General features: G+C 39.9%; 1 protein-coding gene across 4 annotated transcripts in view; it reads left to right on the forward strand.

Moving 5' to 3' along the window:
• Window positions 1-25,048, forward strand: part of LOC308661788 (CD209 antigen-like protein A) — a 30,094-nt gene extending 5,046 nt beyond the window's left edge. Inside the window, exons 2-10 of one of the 4 annotated variants that reach the window (XR_014025020.1) lie at window positions 9,050-9,100; window positions 11,134-11,232; window positions 12,272-12,397; window positions 13,295-13,357; window positions 17,032-17,094; window positions 17,881-17,970; window positions 19,195-19,370; window positions 20,256-20,355; window positions 22,221-22,293. Coding sequence is in view for 3 of the 4 variants with exons in the window: in XM_081316973.1 (XP_081173099.1) it covers window positions 9,050-9,100; window positions 11,134-11,232; window positions 12,272-12,397; window positions 13,295-13,357; window positions 17,032-17,094; window positions 17,881-17,970; window positions 19,195-19,370; window positions 22,643-22,749; window positions 24,594-24,726 (908 nt within the window). In the remaining variant the exon portion in view is untranslated. Of the gene's footprint in view, window positions 1-9,049; window positions 9,101-11,133; window positions 11,233-12,271; window positions 12,398-13,294; window positions 13,358-17,031; window positions 17,095-17,880; window positions 17,971-19,194; window positions 19,371-20,255; window positions 20,602-22,220; window positions 22,294-22,642; window positions 22,750-24,593 lie in introns of those variants that run through there. The other 3 variants (XM_081316973.1, XM_081316974.1, XM_081316975.1) reach the window with 3 other exon arrangements.
• The last annotated feature ends 883 nt before the right edge of the window (window positions 25,049-25,931 follow it).

The following is a 25,931-nucleotide window of genomic DNA, read 5'->3' on the forward strand; positions in this document are numbered from 1 at the left end:
GGCTGCTCCCAATGCATCATTAGCCTGTCATGTACCTTGAGACTGGGCATACGGGCCAAGCCGCTCTCCAAACCTGGGAGGTTCAAGCAAGCCCATGGCTCCCTAATGGGAGGGACTTTAGTCACGCAATTAACAGAGTCCTTACGCCTGGGGATAGGCGAGCACTGGGAGTTTATTCGCTTCCTAGTAGCTCCAAAGATGTCTGAGACTGTGATCCTAGGACTAGCCTGGCTAGACAAATGGAAGCCACTTATCTGGTGGGGAAAAAGGAATGAGAACTGTGAGATTACCCATAGGGCATGATCCCCCCATTGATTCAACAGATGTTACAGGGGATTTTAGCTCACCCAATGAGCAAGCACACATGGCTGCCGCTCATCCCTGGCGAGTACCAGGACCTAACGGAGGTGTTTAGTGAGAAAGAATGCAATACTTTGCCTCCTCACCATCCCAATGATTGTTCCATTGAACTGCTACCAGGGGCAAAACTCCCCCGACCAAGGATGTATGCTATGTCCCCCCTTGAAATGGAGGAGATGCGGCTATATGTGAATACAAACCTAGCGAGGGGATTCATCGAACCGGCCAAGTCTACTGTGGGAGCCCCTGTGTTGTTCAAAGAGAAAAAAGATGGGTTTTTACATCTCTGCATGAACTATAAAGGCCTAAACGCTGTGGGTGTGGAAAATAAATACCCTCTCCCCCTCCTGAAAGACTTGCTAACCCATCTGGCGAAGGGGAGCATCTTCACCAAGTTAGACCTGAGAGAAGCATATTACCAGGTAAGAATAAGGAGGGGGACGAGTGGGAGACAGCCTTCAACTGCCCCTTGGGGAGCTACCAGTTCAAAGTCATGCCATTTGGACTGCAGGGGGCCCCAGCTGTATTTATGCAATTGATCAATGAGGTCCTACATGAACACCTATACAAAGGGGTCCTAGTATACCTTGATGACATCTTGATATACAGCACGAATATGACCAACCACATAAAACTGGTCAGAGAAGTGTTAAAGAAACTACTGAATGCCAAACTTTATGTCAAACTGTCAAAATGTGAATTTCACCAAACCCGATTAGATTATCTTGGCTATAGAATCTCCAATGAGGGTATCGAAATGGACCCAGCCAAAGTAAAAACTGTAATTGAATGGCATCCCCCCAAAACCCGCAAACAGCTCCAGAGCTTCCTAGGGTATGCCAACATCTACCGTCAATTTATTCCCTCTTTTGCTGAAATTGCTCTACCTCTTACAGAACTACTCAAAACGAGCAAGGGAGGGGGAAAACCACGACCTGGCCAGCCACTAGCATGGACTATGAGTTGTCAGAAAGCTTTTGAGAATTTAAAAAGACTATTTGTGGCTGAACCAGTCCTAAAGCACCCTTGCCCAGGGGAGCCCTTTGTAATTCAGGCAGACACCAGCGACATGGCAGTCGGAGCAGTGTTATTGCAAAAGAATAAAAGTGGGGTCCTACAACCTTGTGCTTACACCTCTAAGAAATTTACTGAAAGCGAGAGGAGATGGACAGTCTGGGAGAAGGAGGCCTTCGCAATTAGGTGGGGGCTATTAAACTGGCGGTACTACTTAGAAGGGAGCAAGGTGCCTTTTGAAGTATGGACAGATCACAAAAATTTAGAAGCACTAAAAACTCCCCAAAAATTGTCCCCAAAACAAGTAAGATGGGCACAGTACTTCAACCATTTCAACTTTACTCTAAAGTGCATACCAGGAAGAAAAAACTTCCTAGCTGATGCGGTCTCCCAATTGCCACAATACAAAAGTGAATGCGAAGAAGTTCATGAGGCAATTATCCCCAGTCCACAAACTGCAGCCCAACTCACACCTCACAGGACCCCTAATCCTGATGACCCCGGGGTAAAGAAAATAAAGCGAGAACTGCTCACTGATCAATGGTTTAAAGACAATCAGACATCCCTAACATGCAGGGATGGTCTGGCTCACAAGGGGGTAAAATTGTACTTGCCTGAAGCTCTTCGCCTTAAGGCCCTCAACCACAGCCATGATGTCAAACAGGCTGAATATTTCAGATATCTAAAAACTCTACATCTCATTCGCCGGCAATTTTGGTGGCTGGGACTAAAACAAGACATAGAAAACCATGTCAAGAGCTGTACTGTATGTGCCACCATGAAAAGAATCCCAGGAAAGAAACCTGGGTTATTGCAACCAGTGGCCGAACCTTCTCAACCATGGGAAGAAATAGCTATGGACTTTATAGTAGACCTACCTGATAGTAGAGGAAATACTGTCATTTGGACTGTGATAGACCTATTTTCAAAACAGGCTCACTTTATCGCCTGCAAAGGACTTCCATCGGCTCAACACCTGACTAAGTTGTTCCTAAAACATATCTATCGACTACATGGTGTCCCTAAGCGAATAATTTCGGACAGAGGGGTGCAGTTCACAGCGAAATTTTGGAGAAACTTTCTTAAATTAATTGGATCATCTCAAGGCCTATCAACTGCTTTTCACCCAGCTACTAACGGAGCCGCAGAGTCCACCAACAAAATGGTGGAACAATACCTTAGATGCTACGTCTCTTACCAACAAACAAACTGGACCGACCTCCTCCCTTTTGCAGAGGTGGCTTACAATAATTCAGTACATAGCAGCACCGGCTACACTCCTTTCCATGTAACCACAGGGAAAGAATTCAATCCCATACCAGAATACCCTCAGTTACCCTCCGCTTCCCAGACTCTTGATCAGTGGGTGAGGGGTTGGGAAGAAGTTTGGAAAAATACAAAGGTGGCCTTAAAAAAGACTTTTGAGACCTACAAAAAGCAAGCTGACAAAAAGAGAGCTCCCCAAAGAACATTCCAAGCTGGGGAAAAGGCCTATTTGTTGACCAAATACCTACACCTGAAACTACCCAACAAGAAATTGGGACCAAAATTCTTGGGGCCTTTCCCCATTGTGAAAATCATCAACCCGGTCACAGTGAAATTGAAACTACCCAGACTTTTGGGGAAAATTCACCTGGTGTTCCATTGTAGCTTGCTGAAACCTTTTCAAACCTCTACTTTAAGACCTCCCCCTAAGAAAGCACCTGGAGCCCTCGTGGTAGCAGGTCAAACCCATTATGAAGCGAAACGTATTCTTGACTCTAGAATCTTTAAGGGAAAATTGCAATACCTAGTACAGTGGAAGGGATACCCATTGTCTGAAGCCACTCGGGTGAAATCTACTGATGTGAAAGCTGACAGACGTATCACAAGGTTTTATGAGAAACACCCCAACAAACCAAAAGCCAATTCCTAACTTGTGTTTTGTTTACGTTACAGGATTTGTCCTCTTTCTAAGGGGGGCTGGATGTCAACGCTAACATTGAATGTTATTGCTTGACAAGAGATGAAGGAGTAGCTATTTCATATGTTAAACTTGTGCATTGCTTTAAGGCTTGTGCATTGTTTTAGTTTAAAATTGGTGGGAGGGAAGAGTAGGAATGCACTTTGAAGGCCATTTGTCTCTCTAAAGTAGATAAGACTTTGGCGGTTCTTCTAAGGGAAGGGAAACTGATTCTTTAAATTAATTGGAGAATATGATTAATGACAAAATTAGAAAGGTGGAGAATTGTGTTTAATTATATTGTGCAAGGGGCGGAGATTTCAGATTCCAGCTTCCTTTGAGCAAGCATTTGCCGGTGTATTAGGCTAATAAAGGACTTTTAAGGTAAATAATGCCTCAGAGTCACTTGAAAAGCCCATACGTCGGAAACATGACAGTTCCTCTGAGCTTTTTGAACACAGAGAAAATTTCTTTAGGAGAAAAAATTGATCTGGTTCCTTTGAGTTTAATTCTGGCACGGCTGGAAGGCACAAATTTGGGGAAGGCTACTGCAATGTAATGTAAATCCAGATATATGCCCCACAACCCAAACTGCCAAATTGGTGCCTTTCTGGTATGCCCATTCTAAACAAAAGTGGTCAAAGGAAATTGGCTGGCTGGAAGTTATGGAAATGGAAATCTAACACATTTAGAAGGTTATACATCAGGAAGGCTACTTCATAGAATTGACATGATCTATGGAAGTCACTAAGAGTCTTTTTGATTGTGGTGGCCTAGAAATACATTAAATAAATAAATGCCGTTTAGCCACTTCACAGGAAAGTACAGGTAATAACTCCTTCTTACAACAATTCATTTGTTGAGGTATTTGTTCACTATTTCTGACACACAGGAATCACTGCAATGACAAACAGTAGTGGTGATAGTGAGTCTCCTCGAAAGATTCCTCTCTTGATACTAACCTTCCCATCATCATTGACTAGCAACTATGTGTCTCCCATTGTGCTGTTGAACTCTGCACAAAATTTCTGATGTTTCTACTGACTCCTGGTATTTCTAGGTGTTTTATTATCCAGTCACATTTTAGGAAGTTGAATGCCTTCTTGTAACTAATCCACACTACATTCAAGCCGGTCATCCTTCTCTTGCAGTTTTCCAAAATCTTTTTGTCAATTAGGAACTGATGTTTTGTTCTTTTGCTGTTTGGACAGTTTCCTTTCTGCTCAGGCACAAAGAGCTTTTTTTCAATTAGATGCTGTAGGACTGCATCAGCTATGATATCAGTTAGCATTTTGAAAGATAATAATAATAATAATAAACTCCAGCAAAGCTACAAAAAACTGCACTACTCGGAACATCTTACATTTTAAGGAGATACCTGTTTGATACCTAGGATGATGGCAGCCACCCATGTCAACCATTAGTGCCAGTCAATTTGACTGTTCAGTTGACTGTTTCATGTTTTATGAATAAAAGTTTTATAATAATAATAATAATAATAATAATGAAGAAGAAGAAGAAGAAGAAGAAGAAGAAGAAGAAGAAGAAGAAGAAGAAGAAGAAGAAGAAGAAGAAGAAGAAGAAGAAGAAGAAGAAGAAGAAGTTGGAAGGGACCTTGGAGGTCATCTAGTCCAACCCCCTGCTCAGGCAGGAAACCCTATACCATTTCAGACAAATGGCTGTCCAGTCTCTTCTTAAAAACTTTCAGTGTTGGAGCATTCACAGCTTCTGGAGGCAGGTTGCTCCACTGATTAACTGTTCTGTCAGGAAGTTTCTCCTTAGTTCTAGGTTGCTTTTCTCCTTGACTAGTTTCCATCCGTTGCTTCTTGTCCTGCCTTCAGGTGCTTTGGAAAATAGCTTGACTCCCTCTTCTTTGTGGCAACCCCTGAGATACTGGAACACTGCCATCATGTCCCCTCTCGTCCTTCTCTTCATTAAACTACACATACCCAATTCCAGCAGCTGTTCCTTATGTTTTAGCCTCCAGTCCCCTAATCATCTTTGTTGCTCTTCTCTGTACTCTTTCCAGAGTCTCAACATCTTTTTTACATCATGGTGACTAAAACTGGATGCTGTATTCCAAGTGTGGCCTTACCCCAAGGCATTGTAAAGTGGTATTAATACTTCATGTGATCTCGATTCTATCCCTGTTAATGCAGCCTAACAATGTGTTGGCTTTTTTGGCAGCTGCAGGTTAATCAACCCTTTTGCTGGATCTTTCATCATCAGAGAGGTTTTGCCAGATGTTAACCAATCTTCCATTTCACCTTCTTTCAGTATCCTGTTAAACTGTTTGGCAGTGAGTAGGCAGAGGCCAGTCAGATGTTTCAACCAAAAACCATCTTCATCTGAGGCTGACCAATACTTCACCTTCCTTGCCTTTTTCTTTATCATTTCTGCTGTTATTACAAGTTCTTTTATTTCAGCTTCTTTTTTTATTCTTGTTCATCTCTTTTAACCAAGCTGCATTCTTGTTTTATTTCTTTGGGTTGTCCAAAGTTGCACCCAGAACTACACTGTTTTTTCTTTGTTCGGTGCTGACTGATTCATTGGAATTTCTCAACTGAAGGACTGGTAAAAACATTACTGATTTGACTGAAGCTGGAGATTCTGCCCATAGTGTACAATTAAAGTTTCATATCTGCTAATCTCCTTGGTTTTATTATTCAATTTCTAGTCACTATTAGTTATTACTTTAGTTATTAGTTATTGTTTGATGGTTTATTATTTTCAGTGCTTCCTTGATCTTCCTTGCTTTCAGCTGATATTTCTTCATTAGGCATTTTTTGGCCTTCAAGTTCTTCAGCTTCCTTTCATTTGTTCTAGCTTGCTTGCATCTGATCTTAGCATGCTCATCTTATTTTCCAGCCTGATCTTCCATTCTGGTAGTGCAGTGTTGGGCTTTTTTTTCTTGTTCGTTGATTTTGCATTTGAAATCAGTCCATGGTATTCAGTTATAACTGCAGCTGTGCTTTAGATTGGTTGATTTGTTTCTTGCAATGAGCTGGTCAAACACAAGGCCCGGGGGGGCCAGATCCAGCCCGCGAAGTGGTTTCATGTGGCCGCGAAGCCATCCTGGAAACAGTGAGGGAATGGCCCCCACTGCCTTGGCCTTGGCCCAGAGACCCTCCTTCTGCCAGAGACCCTCAGATCTGTCCCACTCCTGCCCAGGCCCCCATAGGCCCCCTTGATGAGAATGATGTAGAGCTGGCCACGCCCACCCAGTAGGCCATACGCACTCAAGCCACGCCCACCCAGTAGGCCATACGCACTCAAGCCACGCCCACCCAGTAGACCACGCCCACCCAGGCCACACCCACCCGGCCCCTTGAGGGCAACCGCAGTGCTGATGCGGCCCTCAATGAAATTGAGTTTGACACCCCTGTTTTATATAACAGCAGTGCTTTTTTTGTAAAAGAAAAAGGTGCCGGAACTCACACCTGTCATACAACCCGCCTTGCCTACCCTACAAGGTTCCATCCAAAAAAGGTGCCAGAACTCCGTTCTGAGCGTTCTATGAGAAAAAAAGCCCTGTATAACAGTATTGGCATTATTAATATGTTGATGGAAAAATCTTCATCAGGGTCCAATCCAAGCTGGGAATAAACAATATGGCAACTGCTTTAGAAAGAAGGTTGTAGTTTATTGAAGAGGGGAGCCAGACAGAAAGATGGCTCTGGAAAAAAGTGACCACATGGAGCAGAGTGGTTTCTGCCTTTTTAAAGATCTTCTCCAATATTCCTTTGGGGAAATATATTCTGCCTTTTTAATATTTCCCAAAATAATTTCTTCCTCTGGATTCTTGTGCTAGCTGTTTCTTTGGAGCAAACTCCAATGCAAGCAATCTCATTACGTTGTTTTTCTATTGTTTCAGATGCTCAATTATTTTTTGTTTCTGTTCCTCTTGTGTTTTAGTTAGAAAGCTTCATTGTTTCCAAGGAGAAGGCAGAGGGTGCCTTATCATCAAGAATTCAGTTTGCCTCTACAGCCTGATCTACTTCTGGCAAGGCTTTAATTTCTTTGCCCTGGGTAGATAGATCTTTGCTGTTCTTTGCAATTCTGCTTCTGTAAATCCTTTGTTTCATATTATAATCGTCATTGATCTACTAGCCTCTGTTGTATTCTTTCTAATTTCTTATTTTTAATTCTGGATCTTTTTCTTTTCAGAACTGGTATATTCTTTTCAGATATCCTCTTCTCACTGAAATTGATTTCTAATAACAGGCCATTATTTCTTTGTTTTCAATCTTTGTATACTTGCAACAGGTAAACAACTTTTCTTCCAGTCATCCTGCAGCTGCTAGGCCTGATTGCTTAGCCAGAAGCTTATTTGAATCCTGTAGCCTATTTGTCACCAGATGTTCAGGAACTCCAACACTTAATGTGGTCCTTGTTGACCCAGGTGATGACCAATCCAATATGGGTTTCTGTAAATTTTGTCTCACCCTATTGCTTTGTCTCACCAGTATGACTGAACCTCAGGCATAGCTCTCATTTTCCTCAGAGCACACAAGATTCACAATCATATCAAGGTACTGCCTCCCTGAGAGATTATAATAATTATAATTATTATTTCTAATGAATAATCTGGATTTTTAGGTACATGTCTTGTTGCTTAGAGAACATTTCAAATGGAATTTCTACATGTTTATTAGAAGTATTTCTATGTTGTTCTGTTCCAAAACAATTCTGAGTAAATGCTGCTATGTGAATGGGATATATTCTCCAATAAATCCACCTAAGATTACATCTTAAATAAAATGTTTTATGATGGCCAAGTGCATAATTATATATGGAAAGGCTATATGACCTGTGACAAAAATATCAGCTCTCTAGTCACTATTTTAACCACAATCATGCATGAGCACACACAGTCACACATACAAAGGCAATTTCCCGAAATAAACCTCCATTTCATTATCAATGACAGTCGCAGATACAGAATTTTTATTATACACATTACATTACTACAACATTACATTACTTTTTGACATAATCACCATTCAAATTGAGGCACTTGTCATAACGTCTTACAAAAGGTTTAAAATTCCTTAGTAGTAATCGCTTGGCGCCAAAACTGAACTATGGGGGGGATCAAAAACATCCCAATGGAACTGCTTCAAAAGTTCTTGGGTGCGTCTAACAGAGTGCAGGCAAGCATTATCGTGAACCAACACCACACCAGAAGTGCTGCCATAGAAAATCCTACCAAATGTGAAGATACCAAAGGAGTACTGCTAGTGAAGTCCATGGAGCATGGTTTGACTATCAATTCAGAAGTCTACTGTGAAATATTATGAAAACTCAGACAAGCCGTCCATAACAAGCGTTGGGGCATGCTGACTTCTGGTGTGGTGTTGGTTCTTGATAATGCTCACCCACAAACCACAGAACTTTTGAAGCAGTTCTGCTGGGATGTTTTTGATCAACCTCCCCATAGCCCAGATTTGGCACCAAGTGACTACTACTAAGGAATTTCAAACCTTGTAAGATGTTATGACGTGCCTCAATTTGAATGGTGGTTATGTCAAAAAGTAATAAAATGTTGTAGTTTTCTAATATGTATAATAAAAGCTCTGTATCTGTGAGTGTCTGTCACTGATAACCAAATGGAGGTTTATTTCTGAATTGCCCTGGTACATATAACACTGATGATACTGATTGTGGTGTCATGACACATACCCCAGAGATTATCAAATATTAAATAAGATTTTTTTTTCTTTGTGTCAATAGGTATTTATATGTCTGCTGGAGCATTGCCACCATTTCCTGTTACCCCAAAAGGTGAGTTACTATGATTATTTTGATTTCTCCATTCTTGGAGAGTATGCTAATTAGTTTAACTTTGTTTCTTCTTCCTCCTGATTAACAGATCAATTTTAGTCCATTCTCCATCCAAACTACCATGATTTTGGCAGCTGGTCACAGAAAAATGCAGTCCCTTCAAATTTTCATGGCACCAATATCATGTGGCTTCAGCAATTCATTTCCCCATTCCAATAGCAGCTTTGACTGATCACACATTTTCCAGTGTTCAGATTGCCACATCTCCCCACTGTCAGTTGTTTTTTAGCAATTTTTATAGACAGGTTTGGAGCTCTTTTGAAAGATTTGCTTGATTTGCTTTCTTGCTCAGTGCTGATATCTAAGACTGCCAAGACTGGGCAAACGGGTAAGAGGAGATTCTGAGATTCAATTCAGCAGGTCTTTGGCTCTATGAATTGGCCCATGAAATTGGAGTCATAGTGAACAAGGTTTGAAAGAACCAGACTCCTGTGCTACCCAACACAGAATGGCCCTGGAGGATTGTATCTACCAGCAGGCTTAATGAGGTCTAGTAGATAATTTGTACAACAACATATATCAAGAGAAGAGCTGAAACGCTATTTTGGAATTGAAAGAGACCTACAAATTAAAACTACCTCTGAAGCGGGATGGGATAAGGTCATGAGAATATGACCTTTTAAAACAGCAAGACATCTTTATGCCATGGTTAAAAGGACATGAACCTCAGCAGAGAAACAGCTCTAGCTTGGCAGGATATTTTTAATTTTTTTCCCAGTTATTCAAATGGGAAGAAGAATAAATGGCAGAACTATTAGATCTCATGCTGGGAAAGAACTTGGAACAGAGGCTGTTTATAGTACTGTCTCTTGCTCTCATCTTTGTGATTTGGAAATGACTTTGGATAAGTATGTGATGAAGAAAGTAGCTACTTCTCAGGCCAAGTCTCCAATATTTGCTGAGTCCTAATTGATAGCTTAGCAGATGTATAAACCAGGCCTGGTTAATTAATCTTCCAGAAACTTGTGAGATTTACTGCTGATCAAATCTCAGGCGTTGGCAGACCACAAAATTACAAGAGACACTCAGAGCTACTTCTAAGCAGTTTCCTTTATTGTTCCTCACCTCTATAGACAGAAATCTTGCCAAACAAAAGCAACTACTTGCTCACGAAAGATATGCTCTGAGAAGTTCTATGGAGGAGCTCTCTTGATGCTCTTTCTCCCAACCAAACTATCTAAACTTCACTGTCTCTTGGTCCTCTGGAATGCTACCTCCCTCCTGGAAATCCAAACTACATTCCACCCCACTCTTACATACTATTCTTTCACAGTAGTATAAAATGGCTACACCTGATACTCCCCCCTGCCCCCAGCACAGCAATGGAAGCATCTTAAATTTACTTTGCATTGAATAAAGAAATATTGTAGCATGACCTATCCAACTGTATTCTTTTCTTCTCCAAATCCAAAATTCAGTGATAAGCTTCATCCAACAACTCTGATTACTCTCCTAAGTTAGTGCTTGCACAACTATTTAATTTATATCTTCATTTTCAGATATTTACTATAACATTTACATATATTCATGGATTGTAACTTAAAGATAACGTAAGCCTTTTAGAGCAAGAATGGATTTTTGTAGAAGACAAAAGAGTGAGCCACAACACTGCATACAGTAGAATTGTGTGGAGAAATGGGTGGAAATCAGAAGATTCTAGGTTGCCAAGGAGGATACAACATTGAGGTCAAACACAGCAGTTTGTATTCCGAAAGAAGCAGTATTGCCTATGAGATGAAAATAACATGAAGCAATGAAACAAGTATCTACCACTAATATGTCTTTTCAATTAAATAAAAATAGATTGCAAATTTCAATAGAACTTGCACATTAAAATAACAAGAAACTGAATTAAAGGTGATTCAGCTTTTCTAATACATTTACCAACAATGAAGTCATACTGGGTTGGCTGTGAATTGCTTTGTATTGTACTTAGAAAGATTAAGAGTTAATCAAATTTTTTTTCTCTTTAGATTCACCCAGTCATTTGGATAGTGATGATGATCATGATTATGATGATGGTAGTGCTGTAACAGTATCTTTACCTCTAAAAGAAATGGAAAAGAAAGAAGGTATTGGCTCTTTTAGTGCAGCCATAGTAATATTTGCTAAAGGAAGAAGGGTTTTATTTAATTAGCTTTAAAGGTGAAATATTTTAGAGACTGTACAGTTTTCAGAATGATTTAGAGTTCACACCTAAATAGCTACTGATAACAATTCTTTTTATGGCTGCACAACATTTCTTATTTCAAGAGAAAGGTAATTTAGAGGGGTACCGAGGCTTGTCAAAATTTTCAGGATTATTAAAAATCCCAAGAATCTCTTCCTCTTCCTCTTTCAACTAGCACCTGTATAAAAGTCAGATAAATACTACTGTGGCTTCTATAGCTTTGTGCTGCTCTACCTGAATCTAAAGCTTCATGCCTTTCCGGAAAGTTTTATAAGTTTCTTTTATAGTGTGTCTAGAGTCAAAATAGGCTTACCGTACTTAATTTTTAAATCATGAGCTTGTAAAAAGAAGGAATGTTTGCAGCTGGATTAATTACAGTACTGCAATATTTTTTTTTCCTAAAAGAAAGTTACTCCTCAAAGCTCCTATCTGCCATTTAAAAAAAGAAGGAGGAGGCAAAAGCCCATTGCTGACAACATTCTTAAGAGTAGAACTCTGTAGTGGTTTGTTTATATGTTTGTCTGCCTTATTTATTTGTTATAGTGTTATCTATCTTCCAATTTTTGCCTAAGAGCGTAAAGTAGTGCATTGAGGAAACTGCCCTCAATTTTTTTCCTGTATTAGCAGGACTGTGCAGTTGGTTAGGATGAAAGACGGTGAACTGCATTGTCAAACAGAAGCTATAGAAAGAAACACATGATTGAAATAGGTTTTTTTAAGCAATGCCTACTTTGGCTTTATCCCTTTATGTCAGTTTCAAATGTAAAACATTTTTTTATATAGTTTGCTTCTATCTATAAAACTCAATCTTTTATTTAGTTCAAGAAACATGTCCCATTTTAGGTTAGGAGCACAAGCTTGTCTTCATAAAGTTGCATCTTTGTACTCCACAAAATTAATTGCTGGAAACTAAACCTTGTCATTAATCTTCTCTTCCACAGCTCCTTCCACCTGTAAACCAGCAAAAGAGAATGACTCTAGAAAACTTCACATACCCATTCTTTATGCCCTAGTAGCCATAAACTTTGCAATGTGGATTACTCACTTGTTCTTGGTCTTGGAGAAAGGTAAGTGATTCCCAGTATCAATAGTATTTTCAGAAATTCCAAGGATGAGAACTGAGAACTTGTAACAGTGAAGAATTCCTTCAACAGTGAGCTACCATAAATGTTCATTTTAGCTTCTCCATGGACCGACCTTTGGATCTCCTCAACAGGAAGAGATATAAGGCAGCCAGATGGTCTCTTAAATAGATTTGTTCCTTAAAACTGCTGCTAGTGACTGATTCTTGACTTCATCCTGCTCATTCCCCAGCTTTAACTCTCTCAATTGTTTTTAAAATACTTGATTAAAAAGTTAGATTTCCAAAATAGTTCATTGGTTTTCAACTGGAGAAAAAAAAACTTTCTACTGGCAAAAATGCTCTCTTCCCAATCAGTAAGAAATATTCCATCCATTCCAGTCATTTAATATCTGCCATTTTCTCCCCAGAATTCTCAGTTAGCTCACTATTTGGGGAGTTGCAGATCCATCATTATCTTTACATTGTCTATCCATTTTTTCTTGGTTAGGTATAGGAGTGGTTTACTACTGACATCTCTGCACAGTGTAAATTATCTTTTTGTCATTACTAAAGTGATTATCTTTCTCCAAAAATTTCCAATATTGTTCCTACCCAAGATGGCCTGCTTATTTTAACTGGATACCTGGATGTTTTACTGGATACCATGGGTGACTTTGCAGGGTCATCATATATACCTACATGCTATATATGTTTGTATAATACTCAGTATGTATGTATAATACACATACTCTCAAAAGGAACTGTGATTTTTCATAGGATTGTGTGGCTTAGCTTAACATCTACAATGATAATTTTAATTGTGTAAAATTTCCAAACAAAGAATATTTTGGATTGCAGTAAAAAGCAAAAATTCCTCATTTTTTCTCATTTTCTTCTTCAGACTCAGAAATTTCAAACAAGATAGAGAACTTAAACCTAAACTACTCAGAGAAGTTTGCAAAAAGTAAGCACTATGCCTTTAAATATTTATATATCTTTAATTGTTTTGTGACTCCTTCATGGATCACTGCCTTGTTGTGGCGAAGGGGCTTGCATAATTCAATGAAGCTATGAGCTATGCCGTGCAGGGCCACCCAAGACAGAGAGGTCATAGCAGAGAGTTCTGACAAAACGTGTTCCACTGGAGAAGGAAATGGCAACCCACTCCAGTATCTTTGCCATGAAAACCCTATGGAAGAGTACCAAAAGGAAAAAAAGATATGACACTGGAAGATGAGCCCCTCAGGTTGGAAGGCATTCAATATGCTACTGGGGAAGAGCAAAGGGCTATTACTAGTAGCACCAGAAAGAATGAAGCGACTGGGCCAAAGCCGAAAGGACGCTCAGCTGTGGATGTATCTGGTGGTGAAAGGAAAGTCTGATGCTGTAAAGATTTTTTCTCCATAGGAACCTGGAATGTAAGATCCATGAATCAAGGCAAGCTGGACGTGGTCAAACAAGAGATGATAAGACTGAACATTGACATCTTAGGAATCAGCGAATTAAAATGGACAGGAATGGGTGAATTTAATTCAGATGACCACCAGGTATACTACTGCGGGCAAGAATCCCTCAGAAGAAATGGACTAGCCTTCATAGTCAATAAAAGAGTAGGAAAAGCAATACTCGGATACAATCCCCAAAATGACAGAATGATCTCAGTTCGAATCCAAGGCAAACCATTCAATATCACAGTAGTCCAAATCTATGCCCCAACCACTGGTGCTGAAGAGGATGAAATTGACTGTTTCTACAGCACCTTATAGAACTAACACCAAAAAATGATGTCCTTATCATCATGGGGGATTGGAATGCTAAAGTAGGAAGCCAAAGGATAACCGGAATAACAGGCAAGTTTGGCCTTGGAGTACAAAATGTAGCAGGGCACAGGCTGACAGAATTTTGTCAAGAGAATATGATGGTCATAGCAAACACTCTTTTCCAACAACCCAAGAGATGGCTCTACACATGGACATCACCAGACGGTCAACACAGAAATCAGATTGACTATGTGCTCTGCAGCCAAAGATGGAGAAGCTCTATACAGTCAGTAAAAACAAGAGCAGGAGCTGACTGTGGCTCAGATCATGAGCTTCTCATTGCAAAATTTAGGCTTAAACTGAAGAAAGTAGGGGAAAGCACTAGGCCACTCAGGTATGAACTAAATCATATCCCTGACGAATATACAGTAGAGGTGACAAATAGATTTAAGAAATTAGATCTGATAGATAGAGTGCCTGAAGAACTATGGATGGAGGTTCGCAACATTGTACAAGAAGTAGCAACTAAAACTGTTGTGTAGCAGGTTCTTTGGCGCAGGAAAGAAGGTGAGACAAGTGAGTTCAGGCAAACTCATGGTTTATTGCTTGCAGAATGTGAACTGGGAACTGAACTGTAAATAGCCGCAATTTATAGTCTAACCCCTAGGCAGTAGCCAATAGGTTTGAAGCAACCATTCCCGCCTACAGACAACCAATAGCAGCACTGGAGACTTGTAGTCTGGGTTGCTGGAGAGCCGTTAGCTGCTCCAGCTATCCACGTGGTATTACATTTGAGCCCAATACATAACAAAAACCATCCCAAAGAAAAAGAAATGCAAGAAAGCAAAATGGCTGTCTGAGGAAGCTTTGCAAATAGCTGAGGACAGGAGGAAGTGAAAGGCAAGGAAGAAAAAGAAAGATACACCCAATTGAATGCAGAATTCCAGAGAATAGCTAGAAGAGATAAGAATGCCTTCTTAAATGAACAGTGCAAAGAAATAGAAGAAAACAAAATAGAATAGGGAGGACTAGAGATCTCTTCAAGAAAATTGGAGAGATGAAGGGAACATTTCATGCAAAAATGGGCATGATAAAGGAACAAAATGGCAGGGACCTAACAGAGGCAGAAGAGATTAAGAAGAGGTGGCAAAATTACACAGAAGAACTATACAAGAACAAGCTGTGAAGTGAAATGGGCCTTAGGAAAGCTGAGCAACAACAAAGCTAGTGGAGGTGACAGTATTCCAGCTGAGCTATTCAAAATCTTAAAAGACGATGCAGTAAAAGTGCTACACTAAATTTGCCAGCAAATCTAGAAAACTCAACAGTGGCCACAGGATTGAAAAAGATCATTTACATTCCAATTTGAAAGAAAGGCAATGCCAAAGAATGTTCAAACTATTGCACCATTGCTCTCATTTCACATGCTAGTAAAGTTATGCTTAAAATCCTACAAGCTAGACTCCAGCAGTATGTGGATCGAGAACTACCAGAAGTACAGGCAGGATTTCAAAGAGGCAGAGGAACTAGAGATCAAATTGCCAACATATGCTGGATCATGGAGAAAGCTAGGGAGTTCCAGAAAAACATCTACTTCTGCTTCATTGACTATGCTAAAGCATTTGATTGTGTGGATCACAACATACTGTGGCAAGTTTTTAAAGAGATGGGAGTACCAGACCATCTTATCTGTCTCTTGAGAAACCTATATGTGGGTCAAGAAGCAACAGTGAGAACTGGACACGGAACCACTGATTGGTTCAAAATTGGGAAAGGAGTCTGGTAAGGCTTTATACTGTCACCCTGCCTGCTTAACTCATATGCAGAGCATATCATGAGAAAGGCAGGGCTAGATGAATCAAAGATTGCCAGGAGAAATATCAACAACCTAAGATATGCAGATGATACCACTCTAATGGCAGAAAGTGAAGAGGAACTAAAGAGCCTCTTGTTGTGGGTGAAGGAGGAGAGTGCAAAAGTTGGGTTGAAACTCAAATTAAGAAAAGCAAGATCATGGCATCCGGCTCTCTCAATTCCTGGCAAATAGATGGGGAAGAAATGGAGGTAGTGACAGGTTTTATTTTCCTGGGCTCCAAGATCACTGCAGACGGGGACTGCAGCAAGAAATTAAAAGATGCTTGCTCCTGGGGAGGAAAGCCATTGCAAATCTAGACAGCACACTGAAAAGCAGAGACATCACCCTGCCAACCAAAGTGCGTATAGTCAAGGCTATGGTCTTCCCAGATGCAATGTATGGCTGTGAAAGTTGGACCATAAGAAAGGCTGAGTGCCAAAGAATTGAGGCCTTTGAACTGTGGTGCTGGAGAAGACTCCTGGGAGTCCCTTGGACTGCAAGGCGATCACACCGGTCAGTCCTAGAGGAGATCAACCCTGACTGCTCTTTAGAAGGCCAGATCCTGAAGTTGAAACTCAAATACTTTGGCCACCTAATGAAAAGGAAGGACTCACTGGAGAAGAGCCTAATGCTTGAAAAGATTGAGGGCAATAGAAGAAGGGGACGACAGAGAATGAGGTGGCTGGATGGAGTCACTGAAGCAGTAGGCGTGAGCCTAAATGGACTCCAGAAGATGGTAGAGGACAGGAAGGCCTGGAGGAACGTTGTCCATGGGGTCGCGATGGGTCAGACACGACTTTGCAACTAACAACAACAAATTATCTTGTGAATGTTTGTATAATACTCAGTATGTATGTAGAAATACACACACTATCAAAAGGAACTGTGATTTTTCATAGGATTGTGTGGCTTAGCTTAACATCTGCAATGATAATTTTACTTCTGCAAAATTTCCAAAGAAAGAATATTTTGGATTGCAGTAAAAAGCAAAAATTCCACATTTTGTCTCATTTTCTTTTTCAGACTCAGAAATTTCAAACAAGGTAGAGAACTTAAACCTAAACTACTCAGAGAAGTTTGCAGAAAGTAAGCCCTATGCCTTTAAATGTTTTTATGTCTTTAATTATCTTGTGAATCGGACAAAAAACAAACTAGATGGCACTTTTAATATGAAGTTGTTAATGGGCCTCATCTGCTGCAGGCCCCCAACTGCTAAGGGCCATAATCACTCTTGGTCTATAAGCATATTCACCTTCTTTCTGCTATGGTTCTGCCTCTAGTTGCTGTTTGTGTGCACAGTCACACATTAATCACTGCTTTACCTTCATCTTCTAGTACTAGATTTTTTTAAAGAAGGAACTATCTTCTAAAGTACCTTGGATCTTATCCTTCCTTCCTTTGATCTTTAAATTAGTAACTATGTGTCCAGTTGTTGTTGTTGTTTTTGTTGGTTGCAAAGTCGTGTCTGACCCATCACGACCCCATGGACAACGTTCCTCCAGGCCTTCCTGTCCTCTACCATCTTCTGGAGTCCATTTAGGCTCACGCCTACTGCTTCAGTGACTCCATCCAGTCACCTCATTCTCTGCAGAAGGGAGCTCCCCTTTCAGAAATGTGGATTTGGAACTCTGTTTGGGAAGTTGGGCCATAGGGATCAGATGGAATGGCTATTTGTGTATCAAGCTCTCTGCTATGGACCAACCTCCCTTCTAGAGGTGCTTGATTCTGGTGGAGTTTCCCAGGCTTCATTCTGCTTTTGCTTAGCCCAAAGTTGGAGGTGGCTCAGGAAGTCTTGACCACCATGGAACTGAGCTGGGCAATAGAAGATCTATTTTCATGACATCTCTGTTAGCATTTTGTTTTGTCTTTTAGTGATGAAAGACCTGGATTATGTTAAAACAACACAACTGATGGCTGAAAAATACACAAACAACAGGTTCACTGAAACTGAGGACATTTTAGGTAAGACACCTCTAAAAAGTTCTAGATCTGGATTCTTCTAAATGAGAAGTGAATCATCCTGGTTGGAAAATGTGAATATCAGAAATGGGCAGAAAGGCAAGGAAAATGCATATAACAAACATATTTTCAGCCACAAAGTTTCCCTTGCTGTTTAACACTGTATTGGGGAGGAACCAGATTCTGTACAGGTTGTGTTCTGAACATCTGAAATTTATCAGGTAAGCATTAATTTCAGTTTACATTTAGAGGAAGCGGAGGTGCCTAGACAAGGCCCTTATGAATATGGAGGCCAGAATTGGTTACCACTACTCTTTTCATACATTATTTGTAGATCCTTTTTGAGGGGATGGTGGTGTTCTTTCAGGCAACATGTTGCTGTCCATGATGTATTTTAAAACTGTAAAAAGTTGTGTATGTCTCAGACTCCTTATTAGAATACAACCAGAAAATGCAGGAAATGTGTATGCAGTATTCAAAAATAAAAAAAGCAGGGGGGAAAAACAGCTTCCATAAACTACAGCACAGGTGTCAAACTCGCGACATCATATGATCTGTCTGTGAGGTATTACAACTGGGTGCAGTTTTGGTGTGACGCACCCAGTCCGCGGGCTGCCACTTTGGCACCCCTGGACTACAATGGCAAGTACTTAGTGTGATCTTCCCTTACACTTGAGCAACAGCAGACACCTGGCCCCCATAAACCTAAATGGAATGGAACCCTAAGTACTGTTATTACTTACCCCAGGATGTGTTCTACTATTTCATGCCAAAATAACTGCTGTGCAAAAAGTTCCATTACAACAAGTTTGTGCAACACATGCTTGAGCATTACATACAACAGACACATGTTGTATGAGTGTAATTCATTGGAAGCTTGCTAATAAGACCAACTTTCAATTACATCATTCCCAGTCAAAATACCAGAGATCACAGAATCTGACAGACATACTGTAAAAGTATACTTTTGCATCAGCAAGGCCACTCTCAAAGGGAAATCAACAAACAAATTGGATATTTAAGAGGTTATATTCAAGACCAAAAAATAATCATGGATGGTTATTAAAACTTTTCTAAAACAACAAAATGGGTACTGGCCTAAGACTTTTGCACAATACTGTATGTGCTCTGCCTACTTAAACTGTTAATTTCATATGCCTATGTGATCTCAGCAATTTCTAAACACCATTGAAGACTAATAGAGGCTTCTGTCATATTTCCTTGTAGAATCCATCTGCAGCCAAGGAAGCATCACAATTGTTTCTTCATGCCCCAATAGTTGGAAGCGTCAAAGCAAATACTGTTATTACTTTTCAACTGAAAAGACAAACTGGACTAACGCCTTGTGGAATTGTATTAATTATAATGCATATCTGGTTAGCATTTCATCTGATGAAGAGCAGGTAAGTCCTCCCATATAGATAATTCTGGTAAGAAATCAAGATGCTCCCACAGAGTCAGCCTCCTCAGGGTGCCCTTGGCCAGGCAATGCCATCTGGCGACCCCCAGGGGGAGAGCCTTCTTTGTGGGCACGCCGACCCTCTGGAATGAACTGCCTCCGGAGCTGCGGACGGCCCCTGAACTTCGGTCTTTCCGCCATGACCTGAAGACTTGGTTATTCCAACAAGCGGGTCTGGACTGACTATATTTTTTAAATTTGGCTTTTATTGAGTTAAGTTGTCATGTATCTATTCCATTTATTGTTTAATTCTTTTTTAAATTTTGTATTCCATGTTTCTTAAATTTTTTGTTGTGAGCCACCCTGAGTCCTTAGGGAGAAGGACGGCATATAAATTCAATAAATCAAATCTAATCTAATCTAAGATAAAAAATATTTTAGAAGCTCCTAACACTGAACATTTCTGGCAGAGAGCTGTGATGTTGTTCCTGGGTTCTGTTGGAGCCATTCTCCAATTTAGGAGTCACAGCCCCAAGCGTTCCTATTATCACTGGGACCATATTGGCTTTTACTTTCCACATATTCTCTAGTTATTCTTTCAAACCCTGGTATTTCTCCAGCTTCTGTGACTCTGTAAGTTGTAGCGATGTTGTTCTTCTTTCATATGTTTCATATATCTGCTTCTTTAATAGCATCCCATCATTTCCAGGTTCTCTTCTCTCATCCCTCTACGATTTGTTCCAGCAGCCCACTTATCATCAGATATACAGATATAGATACTTCTGAATAGTACCATTTATTTGAAGAATATAAGGGAAATATTTCAATTATTTTAAAAAATTAAAAGCAAGATTTACTTTTTTAAAAAAAACCTTGATTTTCTCTTCAGCCAGAAATGTCTCTCCAGTCTTACAAAGAGTAACAAGGTCAATTAAAGTGGGAAGATATTTCTGAGTCTACACAATGGAACCATTTCTAATTTTCATTAGGTATTATATTGAATTATATTGAATACTCTTACAGATTTACCTTAAAGTGTCTCATTTGAAAACAATCAGACACTTCAGTAAGTCTAGTTTTAGCAAGATTGTTCATTGTGACTAATATGATAGTATTGATTTTTGCACTGCTATTCAGTCCATTTCCTGACCTGGTTCAAGTACTGATGTTAACTGTTAAAATGTTAAATGTTCTGGGGTTGTTTGTTTGCTACCTCCCACATATATTCAGTATAAACACCTACTGTATACTTGCTATTCATTTTGGGAAGCATATGTTTATGCTCTGGGTGAGTTCTTAGTAGGCTTTCACAAAGGTGCCATGCCGAAGTGTGTTTGGCATTTATTTGTAATCATTTTAATACAAAATGAAACCTTTTTTTTTAAAAAAAAAGTTCTTCATATTTCTGTTACCAGTTTTACATTAATATTATTCTGTTTCTAGCCTTATTCTGTTTCAAGTTCTCTTTTCTTAGGATTTTTTTGTTATTTAATCAGTATAATAATAGAACATAGAACACTGAATGAGAGATCTGGAAGGGACTTCAGAGGTCTTCTAGTCCTACTCCCTGATTATACCATCAGGGTCAAATGGTTGTCTAGTCCCGTTTTGAAAATTCCAGTGACGGAGCATCCAGAACTCAGGGGGGCAAGCTATTCTATTCATTAATTGTTCTCACAGTTAGAAACTTTCTCCTTACTTCTACTGTGTTTTCCCGAAAGCAAGACCTATCCCCAAAATAAGCCCTAGCCTGATTTTTTGAGGGTGGGCCTAATACGATACGATACAATACGATAATTATTGTCATTGTCCCATACAGAACAATGAAATTGAAAATCCACATCAACCCCACAAAACCCAACAAAAACAACAAAATACTTATCAACATACCACCCACCCCATATATACACATTTAACCCCTAAAAACACTCTAACACTCTAAAAACTAAATACAGAAGTTCTCTCAGAAACTGCATTCTGCTGCATTCAAAGCCAAAACCGCTTTTGGATAAAAACTATTTCTCAAGCGGCTGGTCCTGGTCTTTATGACCCTATACCTCCTTCTAGAAGGCAGAAGCTGAAAGAGATCATTTCCGGGGTGCGTGCAACCCTGCACAATCTCCACAGCTTTCTTATAACACCTGGAGGCATAGATCTGATCTAAAGTAGGAAGAGTACACCCAATTATTCTCTCCGCAGTCTTTATGGAGTCTTTAATATAAGCCCTACCCCCAAAATACATCCTAGGTTCAATCCATAGCTCGGTTCTCAGCTGCAGAGGCCTTTCTGGAAGGCCTCTGACAGTGAAATGCAGGCCAGAGCTCCATTCTCAGCTGCAGAGGCATGTCCTTCGGCTGCAGAAGTGGGCCAGCTGGGTGGGGCTGTCATTGCCGCCGCGAGATGAGACTGTGGAAAATAAGACCTGGTGCCTCTTTTGGAGGCAAAAAAAAATAAAATAAGACCGGTTCTTATTTTCGGGAAAACATGGTAGGTTAGATCTCTCTTTAACAAGCTTCTACCCATTACTTTTTGTCCTGCCCTCTGGTGCTTTGGAGATTAAGTCTGCAATCCCCTTTAGCAGTATAAAGCAACTTTATCACTTCTCGTGATCTTGATGTCATCCCTCTATTGATGCAGCCCAGGATTGCACTGGCTTTTTGGCAGCTGTTTTTACTGCCTTAAGTGCAGACCTTACTTTTCTCACTATTGAACTGCCTCTTGCTGGATAGGCTCCAATGCTCAAGTCTGTCAAGATCCTTCTGAGTCTTGAGTTTATCTTCCGAAGTGTTAGCAATTCCCCCCAGCTTGGTGTCATCTGCAAATCTGATGAGTTCTTTTCTATCCCCTTATCTAGATCATTTATGAAGATATTGAAGAGCACTGAGTCCAAGACAAAACCTTGAGGTACCCCATTGCTGACTTCCCTCCATGTTGATGCAGTTCCATTAAGGACTACATGCTGGGTGTGGTTGGTCAGCCATCTGGTGGTGGTGCTGTCTATCCCATATTTTTCTATCTTGTCAAGAAGCAAGCTGTGGTCTGCTGTGTCAAATGCCTTACTGAAGTCCATGTTTACTATATCCACAAGTTTAGCCACTTGATCAAAGAAGGATATAAAGTTTATCTGACATGATCTCTTTTTGACAAATCTATGCTGGCTTCTAGTAATCTTCTTGTTCATTTTTAGATGCTCACAGATCCTACGCTTGATGATCTTCCCCAGGATTTCCCCAAATATTTATGTCAAGCTGATTGGCCTATATTTTTTTGTTTCAGGGTTTTCTGAAAAATAACCTCAATAGAGTTGACAATTATTGGTTGGGTTTGAATGATTTAGAAGGACAGTGGAAGTGGAAAGATAGCGGTATGCCAATCAGAACGAGGTGAGTATATTTTGGATGTTTTTCTTTTTTTTTCTTTTTTAAGCCCCATGTTTCAGAAAACCAAGGAGCTCAAAATATGTGGAAACTTCTAAAAAAGAGAATCTAAAAATATAATTGCACACAATCCATGAGGAAAAAATGTAGAACAGCAGGAAACTTGGGGCTACACAATTTTTAAAAAAAGGATATATAAAGGAGACAGAAGGGAGACTATGAGTGATGTGGAACTGCAGAGATGTGAAAGCTAAAGCTCAGAATGAATTCTGGTTGGTGAAAAGTGTCCAGAATTATAAGTGTGCCTTTAGAAATATTCAAAATAATAGCAAAGATGGCAAAATGCCTACAGGTAGCAACAACAAGATGACATAGCTACTTGGTATAGTCTTCTTGACCCACAAAAGATGTGTTCCACCGTGAAACAGTGAAGACAAAATAACAAATCAGGGTGAAAGATTGAGACTGACTGAATGTGGCCAGGGAATACCAGAATATCTGTTTCCTTTGAATGAGTTTGAATCTTCTGGTTCAAACGAATATCATCTTTAATCTGTTTGAAAAATCCTAGAGTGGTAAGGAAGTGCAAAATGACTGCAGAACAAACACTGCAAAATCCTTGGTGCTCTTTGGTTATTTGCTTGCAGAGATTTTATTAACCAACTAGGTAACATCATCCAATGTTAATGAGATTTGTTCCTTATATATCTCTCTCTGTGTGTCTCTGTTTTCTTGTATGTGTGTGTTTGTATATGAGTGGTGAGGGTGTGGTTGATTAGGGTATTATTTTCTTCTTGTCTGTCAGTGCTAATTCATGCTTTTGTGGATGTTGGTTGCTGGAGTGGATATGTTTTGCCTCCTTTTATTTCCTTCTTAGCTTTATATTGTGTCTTTATTTCTATCTGTTTATTGATGGCTGATTTGTCTGTATGTCAAGCTTCCAATATTTCCCTAATGTTTTTTGGATTTGACTTGGTCTAGGATGCCCATAAAAAGGGACGCGGTGGCTCAGTGGGTTAGGACGCTGAGCTTGTCGATCGGAAGGTCGGCAGTTTGGCGGGTCAAATCCCGAGTGCCACGTAACAGGGTGAGCGCCTGTTACTCGTCCCAGCTTCTGCCAACCTAGCAGTTCGAAAGCACGTAAAAATGCAAGTAGAAAAATAGGGACTACTACGGTGGGAAGGTAACAGTGTTCCGTGCACCTTTGGCGTCTAAGTCATGCCAGCCACATGACCACGGAGACGTCCTCGGACAAGCGCTGGCTCTTCGGCTTTGAAACAGAGATGAGCACCGGCCCCTAGAGTCGGAAACGACTAGCACCCATGTGCGGGGGAACCTTTACCTTTACCTTAGGATGCCCATATTATTTCCCATACTTGATAAAATCCACTTTCCCCCAAAAAACAAACCCTATCTTTCAGTAAGATGAGGTTCAGTAAGTTTGTGTACACAACATTCAAATTTCTCATGTGTTGACCATTTTTGCTTGATTTTGGAAGCCAGGTCAAAATTTGTAAATACTAGGTACCTGTACTTGCCTGCCTTCTGTCATCGTGACTCTTGAAAGAACAGTAGGCAATACTTTGAAGTTGCTGAATATCCCATCTCCTCCCCAGAACTGTAGGGACTCTAGCCATATGAGCTACATAATTAGTAAACTCATCCATTAGAACATTCTACTTATATTGTATTCCATATATCATTAATAGTATGCTAAGAATTATTTTAAAATGAAGATGAAAAAATACTAGGTCATAATCTCAATGTAGAATGCAGGAATAATATAGCAAATTCATAAAAATATAGGTGATTTTATGTTAATATTAAATATTCTGTTATTTTCTTTTTAGTTTTTGGGATCGAGGAGAGCCAATCAAGGATGTCAACAAGGACTGTGGGATCATGCATCCCAATGGGACATGGGCATCTGCTGTGTGTTCTGTTCACAATAGGTGGATTTGCAAAAAGAAATTGATCTGCTGAAACAATTCTTTAAGCTGGGTGCTCCTGATACAGGAGTTATACAATCTGTTATGTGCTCAAGATGCTTAGTAGCTTTAGTTAGAATATAGATTATATTTAGTTAGAATATAGATTATATTCAGAATAAATATGGGACTAAAAAGTTCCATTTAGCTTATGAGTAGATTTTAGAGGGATATTGTTATTAATTTTAGTGTTAGTACTTTGTATGTATCTATGTTAAAGGGGAATTAAAGCACATTATGAATTTGGTTAATTTTATATTATGGATAATCTTTAGTTAGAATATGATTATTATAACTATAACCCTGTATTTAGTTCTGGGAAGTGGGGGGGAAGGGGGTGGTTTGGGGTGGGTGGGTTTTGGGGATGTATTGTAAAATCTTTTTTTGTAAAACTCTTTAATAAAAAAATAAAAAAGATGCTTAGTAGCTTGACAGAAGTTACCATTTTCTTATCATTCATATTGTGACACACAATTCCATATTTGCTTATATCAAAATTTATAGATAATTGTGTGATTAAAATATTCCTTCTCTGCAGTTGATCCATATTTCCCAGAGCTTGCATAATCATCCATATAAAGCTTGGGGGAAGGGAAACAGGTATACTTTCCTCTAGTTCCTACACAAATAGCAAAAATCAGACATGTTAAATTCATGTATTAATATTGCAGGCACTTTGGCCCATAAAAACTGTAATGTACTGGAAGGCGGGTTCCCGATCAATAAGGACAGCAGGCGTTGGATGCAATCAGCTGGTTTTATTCATCTCCACAGGAACGCTGTCAGAGCGTTTTAAATCCACTTTTATAGTAAAGCCGGTGAGCCTACAGCCAATCCCCGGCCGAGGATTCTCCCGCCGTTTACGTTCTAAGCCAATTGCAGTAGCCGCGTGTGGAGCTGTCAAATCTCAGCTGTCAGCGGTAACCGCGTGTGGAGCTGTCAGTTGTCAAAGAGAACTGTCAAACTTGCGCTTGCCAACAGCAACTGTTAAATGTGCTTTTAACTAACATATATTACACCCCTTCCCCCCCACAATAAAACAATTAACTATTTACAGAATTCTTGTGTTGGGTGTTCAATTCAGCCGGACTCTTGACCCCCGGGCCACACATAGTCCTTTAAATATGTTGGAGGTCTCTTTGTCCTGGTGGATTGTGTCAGGGAATTGCCTGGAGTGTTTTCCTTAGTTGGGGGTGATTG

Source organism: Vipera berus (assembly GCF_964194415.1).
Source record: "Vipera berus genome assembly, chromosome: 2".
Classification (NCBI taxonomy): Eukaryota; Metazoa; Chordata; class Lepidosauria; order Squamata; family Viperidae; genus Vipera; species Vipera berus.